This window comes from Corvus moneduloides, chromosome 13, assembly GCF_009650955.1.
Source record: "Corvus moneduloides isolate bCorMon1 chromosome 13, bCorMon1.pri, whole genome shotgun sequence".
NCBI classification, from domain to species: Eukaryota; Metazoa; Chordata; class Aves; order Passeriformes; family Corvidae; genus Corvus; species Corvus moneduloides.
Genome location: NC_045488.1, coordinates 9,256,047 through 9,269,311, shown reverse-complemented (window position 1 = coordinate 9,269,311; position 13,265 = coordinate 9,256,047). Strand labels below are relative to the sequence as shown.

Sequence of the window (13,265 nt, the reverse complement as noted above, 5' to 3'; positions counted from 1 at the left end):
ATTCCTTGAGCCTGCAGCCGGCCTCGCCGGGCTCGCCAGCCTCCCCTCGCTTCCCCGGGCACGGCCCCCGCTGCTCCCCGCCCTTCGCCGTCCTCCAGCGTCCTCCGGCCCCTGAGCCGCCAGCCCGGGCCCGGCCCGCCCTCAGGGCTGCCCGCGCCGCCCCGCAGGAAGTGATGGCGGCCGAGGGAGGAGGAAGAGCCGCCGCGGGTAAGAGGGAGGAGGCGGCTCGGGGTGGCCACGGGTGGCCGAAACGCCGCAAAACACTCGGAGCTTTGGAGGGAACTTGTGGCCGGTCGTCTGCGGCCGTGCCCCGGCGAGCCCGGGCCCCTCAGGGCCGCGCTCCCGGCAGTGCCTGAGGGAGGCGGGCAGCCCGACTCCTGCGCACAGGCTCAGCCAGAGCAGGTGCTGCAGGGTTTATTTTCCCATTTCCCAGCGTACCGGTCACTTTTCCAGGTGTTCGGCTAGTCCAAGCCCGCCCAGAGGCAGCCGGCCTGGTGATTCCTGTCCGCTGTGGTTCGGCAGGTGATGCTGGGGAGAGGCTGATCTCCAAACCCCTGTCTGCAGTGTGTGTTTGGGGTCTCAGCACAAGCGGATGAGTCAAGTCTTCAGTAGATCTCAAGTACTCAGCTGTTAAAGAGCATTGGAAACACTGCATAAAAATACCCATTTTCAAAGGCACCATCGGCAGTTACCCAAACTGAGCAAAAACCACGGTTTAACAAAAGCAGCAGGGTTTAACAGGGACAAAAGGAGCAGTAAACACGTTGGTTCTTGTCCACACCAAAATAACTAGTTGGACTATTTTCATGTTGAGATGATATATAAAAGGCTTTATAACTGCAGAGTATTGTACAAAGTATGTTATACGAGTATATTATTATATACATTAAGTATATAGTACCCTTCCTTTAAAAAGTATTCAGTAAACCTTTTCTTTGCTGTTGACAAGGTGACTGTAGAACAAGAAGCACATGGAAATACAGGATGAACTTCTTTGTGAAACAGCTCATCTCCGCTCATCTCCTTTCAGCAGGAGTTGATTTGCTGTTGTTTCTGGCAGTGGGTGAAGAGGTGCTCTGCCCAGCAGAACTCAGCCCTTCAGTACCTGGTGGACTGCTTTGAAATGAACAAACATTGTGTCAGTTCCCAAATGGCCAAGCTCCCAGTGCTTGGTAAAGGACATGATTTTAGCATAGGTGGGACTTCTGCACATACTCCACCATGGATTTCCATGGGAGTCTGGCATGTGCAGTGTTCTGGGTTTGTGTTTAACTAGGAGGAGTTCCAAGAATCTCTGTTCACTCACTTGTTTGGATAAGGACCCATTGCATCACCTCAGTTAGCTTTTTGCACTGCTTTCCCTCCTGCTCTGTTTTTATACTCTTCTTTCTTAATTTGTCACGCTAGCAGGTAAATGGAGAGAAAGTGAATTTATCTTCTGAAACACATTTTAAGTTGCTGCCATTTATCTAAAGCACCTACTTCATCCCCTTCAGTAAAATAATGATGTTGTTCATTAGTTCCTCTAGCTGCTCATGGCTAAATGCACTGCAGTCAGATTGCTCTATTTTTCCCCTCCTATCAACCACTTATGGAAGTCAAACATTTGTAATAATGCTATTTTTTCTTTTTTTTTTTGAAGACTCTCAATTCTACTGATGTTCTTAAATATCTCTAGATGACTAGAACTTGGGTTTTCATGTCCAAGGAGCATTGTGGTGTTGGGCAGTTCAACTGATGCCTACGTTTTTCCCTGACTTTTTCATCACCCTCAGATTGAATGTTCAGAATAGTTGTTCTTCCATCCCCTTCCTCTTTTGGGACAGCTGATGTTGTTTTTAGGTATTGTCTGAGTTTTGGCGTAGTTATTTAGTTGGAGAGATCTATGTTTAAAATAATTATGGGGCAGTTGGCAATAAGCAAGCTGAGTATGCAGTACACTTTAAGAGCACATAGAGTCAGCCATTAGCTCTTGTGCAAATGCTGCTTTCCAGTTCATGTTGTGCTGTAATTGAGATGCTATAACTCAGTCTTGAGGGCTGTTCCTATAACTGTTTCTCACAGGGAAAGATTGTTTACACGTCAGGTTTCTAAGCCTCTTTACAGGTCCTAGGCAAACCTTGCTGTTGAGAAGCAGGCCAGCTGTTGACCTAGAACTTGTGGTTCTTGTTTTAACTTCAGCCTTCTTGCAAATTCATTTTGATTATAGAACACCTTGAAAGTCAGATTTGTCTGTGTTAACCACCTAACAGAAACAGTGAGCAACCATGTATATACAGCTCTGGAGCCTGAGAAATAGTTACTGGATGAGAAACCTGTATATCTAGTTTGGCAATTGCATTAATGAAGCCTTAAATTTCCATCTGTCTCTCTAGGAAGATGGAAATCTCCCTGCCCTCCATGAAATCCGTGTTAATCAGTTTATAGGAAGGAGGTAAACAGCCTGGAAGGTGGAACCACAAAATTCAGGTAGAGTATAGGCACTATCAGGAATGTGGCCTCTGCATCTAGAAAAGCTTCTCAGAGCTCTAAGATGAGGGTGATTAACAACCAAACTCCTACACTGGAACTAAAATATCATATAGAACAGGTAGAATTTTACTCAGACTGTGTATATATGCAAGGGGTAAGGGCTGTCATAGCATTGCCACAGCTAAGGCAAGTTGTTGAAACCTTGCTTTCTTTAACCTAAATATGTAGTTACAGTCTAGAAAGAAAAGAAATAAGGAAACAAAATCCTAAATAACTCCCTCAAAGGAAAACTACAGCCCAAACCCCAGCAAACAAACCAGAGTCCCTTAACATAGTAGCATTTCAGTGAACACACTCCTTCCCTTGAGGGAAAGTTTGGGAAAACAAACAGCACAGGAGAAAGTCTAGCCAGTTTCAGTTTGCAAGTAGGAGGTGTGCAGGCATTATGGCTGAGAGTGTGTTATAGGAACCTACGTGATGAGGCTGGTATGTATTTGCCACATTGTGTAAAGGTCGCATACTGAGAGACTTCCAAACGCCTCGCCTGGCAATTCCCAGCTCTGGCATGTTGTCTTTGCAAAATGATTGGCAGACCCCCAAGTCGCACATATCTGAAGGAAACTGTGTCCTGCTCAGTTACCCAGAGGTCTGGGGATGCTTAAAAACGTTGTGTTTGTAACCTTTGAAACTGCTGTCTGGTGGCTGGGCTTTATAGTATTACTGACAACAGATGGTAAATGGCTCCGCTGATGTAATTCTTGCTGGTGTTTCATTCCTGTGAAGTTGCACAGTTTCAAAATCTCAGAAAGTGCCTCCATATTTTTCCTGCATAATGATTTCAAGCCAAACTAAATAAAAACATTTTCTATTATTCAGATTCCCATGGTGTCATGTGACATTGTGGTAACTGCCTTGCAGCAGTTTCAGATAAGTGCACGTTTGGTAGCAATTTTAAGGCCTGTGTCCTTTAAGTAATGCTTATTAGTACGTAACAGATGTCGTTTAGAAACATTATGCCTTTTAATAGGCTCTGCTTTTAGCCTACGTGTTCCCATTCCAGGCAGACTGTGGATCAGGCAGGCTTGGAGGTATGCTGTCATTTATGCAAAGCCTAAGTCAATTTTCTGCTCTGAAGTCGAGCCATGTGTTTCTCCTTGTTTCTTCCATTCTGGTCATAGCTGCTTTGCTGTGTTTTTCCCACTAGTCATATCTTTGGCTGATTGTCAAGCAATTGCAATCAAAACCTTTTGCATTTTTAACCACCAGCAGTGGTTTCTTTTGTCCTTACAGAAGAGCCTGTGTAAACTGAATTTGAACACGCTCAGCCTCCCTGTCAAGAGCACAGCAAGCACAGAGTTAGCCCTCTGTTGCCAGCCTGTCTTTTCCTTATCTGGTTTTTCCTCCTCCCAAAAGGAGAAAAAGGGAAAAGCAGAGCCATGCTGGTTTTGGAGCACCTTCAAAGACAAGTAGAATAGCTGACACAATGGCACAGAGAAGCAAGAGAGATGTTTCCGTATTTCCTCCACTACTGGCAGCTGTTTATTAAAGCAAGTTCTGAGACTGCCTTGTGATAGCTGGTGCAGGTGACATATTAATTTGCAGCCGTGTAATAAATTTAGCAAAGTGGAAATTACTGGGGGAAAGGATATTTTTTTGTTGTTTCTTTCGTTCCCCCCTCCTCCCAATCCAAATTAATTGCTTTTTTTTGAGATTATTCTGGCTGTGCAAATTGCTCCTTGCAAGTAATTTGGAGAAAGGCTGCTGGGCTTTCTTAGGCAGACATGCTCTCTGCTGGTGGGAGCAGTAGGCCTGTCACATATAAAGCATTTTCAACTCAAATTATGTGGTATTTGAAGCTGGTATCTCTGAAAATCCAGACAGTTGTCTCAGATTTTCATCACTACTTCTTTTTTTGGGGGAATACTGTCCTTTCTGATAGCAAAGCAGGGCTTTCAGGTACTGCTGGTGTGCCACATGGTGCTGTAGTTCGTATGAAGTGATGTTAAGGGCTGTGTGTGGTGTGACTTTAGGTTTCTCACACTTCCTTTGGATGATGGTAGTAATGGGGAAATGTATTTGATGTGGTACTTAAATCCTAGCCCTGGTGCCAGGTTGTAACAGTGTGTGTTTCAGTAATAAGTTTTAATTACTTAAATACAGCCGTTTTCTGAGACTGTCCTGTCAGTCTGTCTGGCTTCTCCCCATGGGATGAATTCACCTCTGTGCTAGACCATTTGTCATACTCAGTTGTCATTTCCTGCCATTTCACTATTCCTTGTTTATCACGATGGGAGTAATTGTTTTCCTCCTTTCCCTTAAGTTACAGGTTGACTTTGGACCAATGCATCCTCCTTTCTACCTTCCATCTTGGTAAAGGATTGAATTGCCACTGTCTACATTTGCACTTGTGCTTCATAAAAGCTCTACTACTGTTCACAGACTCTTTCCTGTCATTCTCCTTTCAAATCAGCCTCTTTCCAGTTGTTCTGGAAAACTTGTATATTTTATTTTGTTTAGGGGATAGACAAATAATTAAGTTGACAAATTTTGATTTTTTTTTTGCTGCCAAATGCAAGAAAAGACAAGTTTGAAGCCAGAGAAGCTGTGGCTGCCCCATCCCTGGAAGTGTCCAAGGCCAGTTTGGAACAGGGCTTGGAGCAACCTGGGATAGTGGAAGATGTCCCTGTCCATGGCAGGGAATTGATGATCTTTAAGGTCCCTTCACACCTGAACCATTTTATGATTCCAAAATCCATATCTCTGCCTGAAAAGTCAAAGTTAGACTGTTCCTGGGACACTTCTGCCCATTTCTTGATTGTATGAAAACCAGTATTTATTAAGAACTTGATGCTGATGTTCACAAGTTCAGAGGTATTAGCAGCAATCCCACTGAATTGATAGAATTTCCTTGGAAAACCTGATGTGAATATGAACCTTAAAGCCTTAATTAATGACAATCCTAAATCTCCCTTTTCTCCAGCATTGTATTTTTTCCCTGAATTATTCTGTAAGCTGCCTCTTTCTTTTTACATCTAAGCTCTGTGAAAAACAAAGTTAAATGTGCAGAAGTATGAATTCTGATATGTCATAGCTACAGCTGGTAGCACTTCCATGGTTTAACAGTATGGTGCAGTTTTTGTTTGTAAAGTCTGTTTCTGTGCTGTAATACCTCAGCTTTTTTCAATTACATTAGGTTAAAACTTTTTGCTAGACATGCCAGTCCAGATGTGCATTGTGTGTGTAATAGGACAGGGGTAGCCTGTTTACACAGATGTATTTCAGTTTATTTGTACTATGTGTTGGATGTGGCTTTATATTTGTAAGTGTAACACTGCTAAAGATCCATCTGAGGAAAAATAGATAAAGTTGAAACCTATTTGATGGAACTTCCATTATGGGAGTAGTGCAGGTTAAAGTGGAGGAAATATCCCTTCAATATGCACTCACCATTTTGTGACTTCCCTCAATATACACTTGCTTTTTGAGCCTTCAAAACATTTTAATTAATGTGGTTTCAGCTAAGTATTTTTATTTTAAAAAGCTAAATAATTAAATCAATTATTTAATTTCCTTGTCTGTTTTATTTTTTTTTCCATTTCAAAAATTGTGGATTACCTTAAGTTTTGGAAAATGAATAACATGTGTATTGTAGACCTGGTAATAGAAGATTCTGAAGGCCTTCAGAGCTCATGGAAGTGTGTGAAAATGGAAGGTGTTTGACATTTTTTAGAGCCTTTTCTCATCTACAGCCAACTAAATATATGCGTATACCTAAAGCTTTTTTCTTCTCTTTTTTGAAATCAGTAGTAAAAATATGTTTGTGGGAACAGCATAGCTAGCAGGATAGCAGTCTGTGTTTGGAATACCTAACATTTGGTCTGCCCTCCATTTGAGTGACAAAATTTGTAGCAATGACATGTATAGCTGAACTCATCTAATTAATCAAACAGGTTTCTTGATTGGGAGTGGTATTAGGATTATTTTTTCCCCTCTGCCTTCAGTTATGGATTCCACAGTTGAAGATTATTTACAGAGAGAAACTTTTATTTAGTTTGTCTCCTGAAGCCCTTTTTGCCATTTGAGTTGTGATGGAATAGTGATATATGAATGGAATTTTGGGATTGAAACATACAAACCTGTTGGTGCCAATGCAACTTTTGCATCCTGAATATTCCAAGAGTTCTTGTTCTGTTAGTAATGAGGGAAAGCAGTGCAGTGGAAGGACACTGTTTTCATGGATGATGTGCAGCACGTGGTGCAGAGCTGCCTTGCTGTGCTGGACAGATACCGCACCATGGCATTTACCTGCTGGCTCCGCTGCCACCACATGTTGTTATGATACTGCAGTTTCACTTACACCAGAATTTGGGTTTTTGACGTGTATTTGCTCAATTAAATTCAGGATGTGAGAGTCAGGTTCTGCGTGTACTCCCGGGAGTGTGCCAAAGACCTCTTCCTTCCTTTGAAAGGTTAAACAAATATGGTTGTCTAACGATAACCACATGCCTGGAGTTGTTCAGGCTCATGGGAAGGGAAGGAGAAGAGTTGATGTGAAGTCCTGCTTTTTATCACAGAGCTCCTGCTCCTGTGAGAGGGTGAGGGACAGCACTTCAATCATGTGTGTGTGGTTTAGAAGGGCAAAAAAAATAGTTATTCAATAGACACTGTCCTGGCTGTGCTTCCGTAGTATGACACTGACAGTCCACGGGAGAACTGAGAACAATTTATGTTATGTGACTTCTCAGTCTTTTTACATCGTGGCTTCAGAGGCACTGATAAGGAAAACATCACACCCTTCTGAAGTGGTAGATAAGATGTACACTTAACTGATAAGAAACCAGTCAGAAGATGCAGTGATTTGTTAGGGGCCACACCTGTGTTAAGAATGAATCATAGGAGTTCTAGTCTCAGTTGCATGGTTTAGTTACAACAACACTCCCTCCTATATATTGACATGATATACTGTCATTTTGTTTTGGTGCATGTTCGTCTCATATTGAAAAGTGGTTTTTGATTTTAAAAGAAAAAAAAAGGAAGATACTTCTTGGACAAAACCCTTCAGAATATCATCAGAAACACTTAAAACCTGCTGAAGTTGTTTTTTTTGTGGTTGTGTTTTTTTGTTTTTGTGAAATATATTAACATTAAAATAAAGCCAATAAACAAAGCCAGTGCTGCTATTGCAAGCATTAGAAATGGCAAAACTGAATTAAAAAAAAGAAACTTGAAAATTGGAGATGTTAAGTCCTTTTTATCTCTCTTGTTCCTACAGCACTAGAAATTGGAGGTATTTTTCATATTTTTACATGTAAAATTATGCACAAATTTGCCCAAATGTACAAAATCCAGATACAAATCCTGTGGTGACTGATGGCTCTTCTGTAAACATACAGTTCTTAATGGATGCATGTAGTATCCTTCTCTGTGTTTGTAGAACATGAAAAAGTAGTTGTAGGATAAATGATTAATTCACTTCAGACATAACACTTTTCATGCTTCATCTACAGCGAGGTTGATATATTTTGCTTTACAATCTGGCTGCATTCTAAATGCCCTTACAAATCTCTGAAACGGGCATTTCAACAAGTCTGACTTTCCTGGGAGGACCAGCAATACCTCAATGCATCTTAATCAAGACAGTGGTGTGTCTAGTCTGAAACAAAACTGCATCACCAACTTTGTTGGCTTAAGGGAACAGTATTAATTAGCTACACGTGAATGTAGGAATAGAAGATTCTTAACAATGAAAGCAAATATCCCCCATCCCTGGAAGTGTTCAAGGCCAGGTTGGACAGGGCTTGGAGCAACGTGGGATAATGGAAGGTGTCCCTGCCCATGGCAGGGGGTTGGAATGAGATGCTCTTTACAGTCACTTTCTACCCAAACCATGCCATGGTTCTAGGAAATAGCTCTTGTTTAGTAAATTGTGTATTGGCTTCATGGTCAAAAATAACTTTTCAATGAAGCTTCAGAATATCCGATTAGATGGAAGTATCTCCTTTACCTTTGGACATTACAACAGTCTGTAGTTTCACTTCTGGAATTTCACATATGACTGTATGCACCATGTGTTTTCTGTTGTATTGAGAATAAATTCTTTTGCCCATGGAAAAATATTTCCTGCTTACTTTACCTGATAGAATGAAATTCTTGCTGAATCTGTAATGATGGGGGTCTGTCTCTAATTCACAAAAATTAATTCTAATTTAGGGTAGAATACTGTCTCCCATTTTGTGATTGCATTTATCTACCTGATGCAGAACATATGTGTGCTGATGAGATATCTGGATTCCCACATAGTGATCTTTGTGGGTCCTAAGTGAAGTAAAATTTGTGTGACTTTTACCTTTCGAGGAGTATATTTGTCCACTTGATGAAACCCCCATGAAATCCAGTTCTCTCTTCTGGAGGAGACAAGGGGTGCAGTAGCAGTGGGAGTAGAAAAATATGAGCTTAGGGGTCTACACTGAAGCAGGGGCCTTGGTTTATTCCTTTTTGTCAGAGTTAGACAATGTTTTAGGCTGAGGTTCTGGAAGGTAGGATCTCCTAAAGATGACTGAGCTGTATGGGCAGTGCCTGCTGGTATTTATAGCTGGTTTTAGCTGTAGCTTTTCACTTTAAAAAAATCAGATTCTTAGTGCATATTGATGACAGATCACCAGAGTGAGAGGAGATGTACTTGCACATCCTCACTTGAGAATGTGGCCCAGACTGCTCCATGGAAACAAAAGAGAGAAGCAGATGCGCTGCTAGTTTTTGCTTTAAAATCTATTCTGTATGCCTGAAATGGAAATGCGCTCATTGGGTTTCTCATTTATTTGTCTCTGGATAAGTTTTTCCCTGTGGAATTGCAAAGCTTCCATGTCCTTTGCCCTGAATGCCCGTGCCCTGCAGAAGACAAAGGCTGGTACCTGTCTGTCCTGCCACTGCTGCTCCACCATCCACCTCGATGGTGCCTTGACCTTGTTTAGCAGCTTTGGCTGTTTAAGATGTCAGCCCCAATGTCAGGAATCCCTCTAGTGCAGGAGGCCTCCCGTTCTAAATTTACTCTCCTGGTTTATGGTCCCTCCTCTGTGGCTACAGCAGGAGGCCCCTTTTGTGACTCGGGTAACCCTTTGAGCACAGAGCCCCTCACAGGAGCTGCTGGCAGGGTCCTGGCAGACTGGCTGCCACCACGTGCTCTTTTGTTGCTGCTAGGTAGGATCAAATTCAAATAAAATCCTGTAATTCCAATTAGGTCAAAAGTCCTTGGAACTTCATAATTTTGATATCCCAAGATGCTGATTGGGCCTCAGACTGAAGCACTCCTGGGAGAACAGCACTGCTTTTATTTTAAAGCAAAGTTAGGTTATTTTGCATTTGATTTAGCAACCTTTATAATATCCTGTTAGCCAGTGGTAATTAATTGATTTAGTTGAATGCCTAATAACAATAGTTACGGACTTTGAGGGTTTTTTTTCTTGTGTCTGTATACAAAAGAAGTGTAAAAGGGACATATACAGCTGGGCAAATGTTATTTTGTCACTTTGTACTGGGAAAAACTTGGAAACACATCAGTTAACATAAAAAGAAATCCAGACAACTGATTTTTCCCCTGCCTATGGCAGCTGAGCAGTATGAGTGGTATGTGCATGCGTGTGCACATTTTGGGGAGGTGTTCACAAAAGCCAGCCCTAGCACCACTGACTTCTTGAGGCCATTCCAGAGTACCCTAAAGTGACACTTCTGTTCCATATTGTTCCTGAAGGAACCTCGCTCTCTCTACCCCCTCGACATTTTTTTTCTTCATGAAAAATTTTTGGATTTTGCTTTTGTTGGAATATGTGCTCTTACCTCACTTGGGCCTTTTCAGTGTATTGCACAGGAAAGACATGTTCACTGGAAATCTAAAAGTATTTCTTAGAGGAAGAGAGTAGTTTTGTGCAAAGCTGTATTGATGGAAAGTTGATCAGAAGTTTTCTCTAGTGCCTCATTATCTAATCTGTGACTTTATTTCGTCCTTCAAGTGGGCCTTGTTACCTTAGAGTACAAGCTTATTATGTAGCAGAAAGTTAATTGCTTTGTTCAGTGAGGAGAAAACACGACTGTGCTGTTAAGTTGCATTGGCTGCACTGTGGCAGGACGGAGCCTTGTAAGCAGCACCTCATGAACAGTATTTATTAGCTTAGCAAATATTTTTCTTTGTGCTAAACTCAAGTCTTACATGCTGCTCTTTTGTAAAGGATTAATTTACTAGTAAATTTACTTTTGTGAATTACCAAAGTTTTGAATAATAATCTTTAATTTCTCTCCTGACATAACTTCTTTGCTTCGATGGTGTTTAAGTACTGCCTGGGATTTTATACTGTGACTCGACTCGCCAGTGTTGCAAAGCTCTTTTCTCTCCCATTTTGTCACATACGAACATGCTATGAAACCCATTTACAGAGCAGCTTCTCTTCAGCATTCTGAGTACACAGCTTTGCTGCCAAGCCTCAGGATGGAAGCTGGTTGCCTGCAAAGGGCAGGAAAATAGTGTTTAAAGCATTTTAAGCATTTTAATTTTCTTATCATTTTGCTGAGGAATCAGATACTGATCACTGCTGGAAGCAGAATGGTGGGACCATGGGTGAATAGTCTGACCTGCTAATACAAATCCCATGCTCCTACTTTTATGTGGAAAGGTATCATTTTCAATATGTATATAGGTACCTGTATGATTCATAGTTTGTTAATCTTAGTATAGACAGGTCTTGCACCGGTCCTTTTAAGACTCTTCATTGACTCAGCCATTTACTTTACTATCAGTGCAGTTATTTCACGTTTAACTTACCACGGGAGCTGCCATGTGAGACCAAACCATGATTAAAAATGTAGGATTCAGAGCTAAGATACCAGTTACAGCTGTGTGGTAGAAGATTTGGTCCTTAGTTAGGGGCTTACAAGAGTTGCAGGTGTAGCTTGATTGAAAGCCCCTTAAATTGAAGCTATTGACTTCCTGTGATAGAAGAGTTGTAGGATATTGTTTGGGCTGTTAACATGTTTCCTGTTGTGTTCTTGGGCTGGTGCTGGGCCACCAGAGAGTCTGTTTTGTTATATCAGGAGGAGGTTATTGCTTCTTGAGGAACACCAAGTTGAACTTTGCATTTAGGTAACAAGCATCAGATATATTTAATTTTTGTTTGCATGCAGTTAACAAATACCCTCCAGCACTGAGTCGCCTTGATTCAAAGTTAAGTTGCATAAAAGATGACGCTACTATTTTAGAAAGTCTTTTGTAGGTAAATTTTTTATATTATTTCATTGTTGTGAAAATGCCCATCTGATGTTACTCAAAAAAGAGAAGGAAAAAGTTAATGACAAACAACAGATTGTAGACTGACCCAAAAAGGGGCTGTCTTCCAAGAAAGAATGGAAGCTTTGGAATTCTTTCCTTGTTATGTTTCTGGACAGTGCTAAACTCAGGCTGTATTTTGAAGAATTTTTTTTCTCTTCCAGCCGTAAAGCAATTTACTTACGCCTAGAGAAATTTGAGACTGTGCTTGTTGAATTCAAAGGAGACAAGTGTGATTTGGTGCTGTCATGGTTCTGCTTTGTAAAATTGCATGTCAAGAGGTAAATAACATATAGATAAATAGCATACAGATAGATTTTTATGAGCCTTACTATTTTAGACTAGGATTATACAGAAGGCTCTAATGAGATCATTAAGGCCCAGCCACGCCAAGCAGCTGGCGGGGAAACTGAGGTTTTAAGACTTATGTTTCTTAGTTAATTTAAAAAGTAAAAGTATCTTGTGTTTTATTTTAATCACAGGTCAGCTTTACTTGGTTGATACAGTAGCAGGAGATCCAAAGGCCCTGCAAGCAGATGCTGAAACATACTATGAAAAACTCGTGAAGAAATCATTGTCCACTCCTGATGTTTTTTCCATCCCGGGAGGAGGAGAGGTAGTAGGCTGATGTTTCTCGTGCTGCAAGTTAGATATTTGCAAATTAATTGATTGGTTGTGCTCATGGTCTGTTAATAGGGGTAAACTGGTGTGGCTGGATTGCAGATCTCTTAAAATAATCCTGCATTATTTCAAATAGTTTGCGTGCTGTAAATGAGAGATAAACTTAAATCCCAAATCTAAAACCTTCTGAGTGTGGAAGAGGGTTTGAAGCACTTTGATGAGCTTTGTGTCTTGACCTGCCTCCGTACAGGACTGAATCAAAAGTGAATTTTATAGATTTATGCCATGGTGCTGCTCTGTACTCTGCCTCTACTGTGCAGTTTACACAGGCATTGTGACAACAGTCTATCTTTTGTTTCCATTCTTTCCAATACTTATATTGGTAATTTTGAGTGTGGATTTCTCCCAAAGGAATTCTGTTCCTAAGACACCTGGGTGGAATAGAGATGGCTGAACAGGCCTATTAAAATTTTTTACTTCAGTCAACCTATGAAACCTTTAATTCTTAGCACTTTGTAGATCATAAGAGGTGTGCTGAGGTACCTGTTATTGTACTATCAAAGCAGAAATTGGATTAGTTAAAATGAATGTTTAGAATACGGTAGCCTTTCTGCAATTTAGGAAAATAATGTGCAGTAGTTTCTAGAAAAATGCTCTTCCAGGTGGATTCAACTTCGGCTTTGAGCCGGGAATGTAACTGGGTTTAAATACTCTTTTAATGCCCTCTAGTGGAGCCTGTAGGGTTAAATACAAACAGACTGAACATGCAGAGATCCCCCAGTTTAGGCCTTCTGTGTCCTTACCTTTCATGCCTGGTTGTACTTTCAGAGGTTCATTTGCTGTTCCAGTAGAAGGGAGG

The 13,265-nt window shown here is 41.2% G+C and overlaps 1 protein-coding gene across 2 annotated transcripts in view; it reads left to right on the top strand.

Moving 5' to 3' along the window:
- FAM169B (family with sequence similarity 169 member B) overlaps positions 1-13,265 on the top strand; it is a 36,476-nt gene continuing 23,211 nt past the window's right edge. The window contains exons 1-2 of one of the 2 annotated variants that reach the window (XM_032123432.1): positions 1-207; positions 12,268-12,401. In XM_032123432.1, the coding sequence (XP_031979323.1) occupies positions 174-207; positions 12,268-12,401 (168 nt within the window). In that variant the 5' untranslated portion in view covers positions 1-173. Of the gene's footprint in view, positions 208-11,900; positions 12,067-12,267; positions 12,402-13,265 lie in introns of those variants that run through there. The other variant, XM_032123430.1, reaches the window with a different exon arrangement.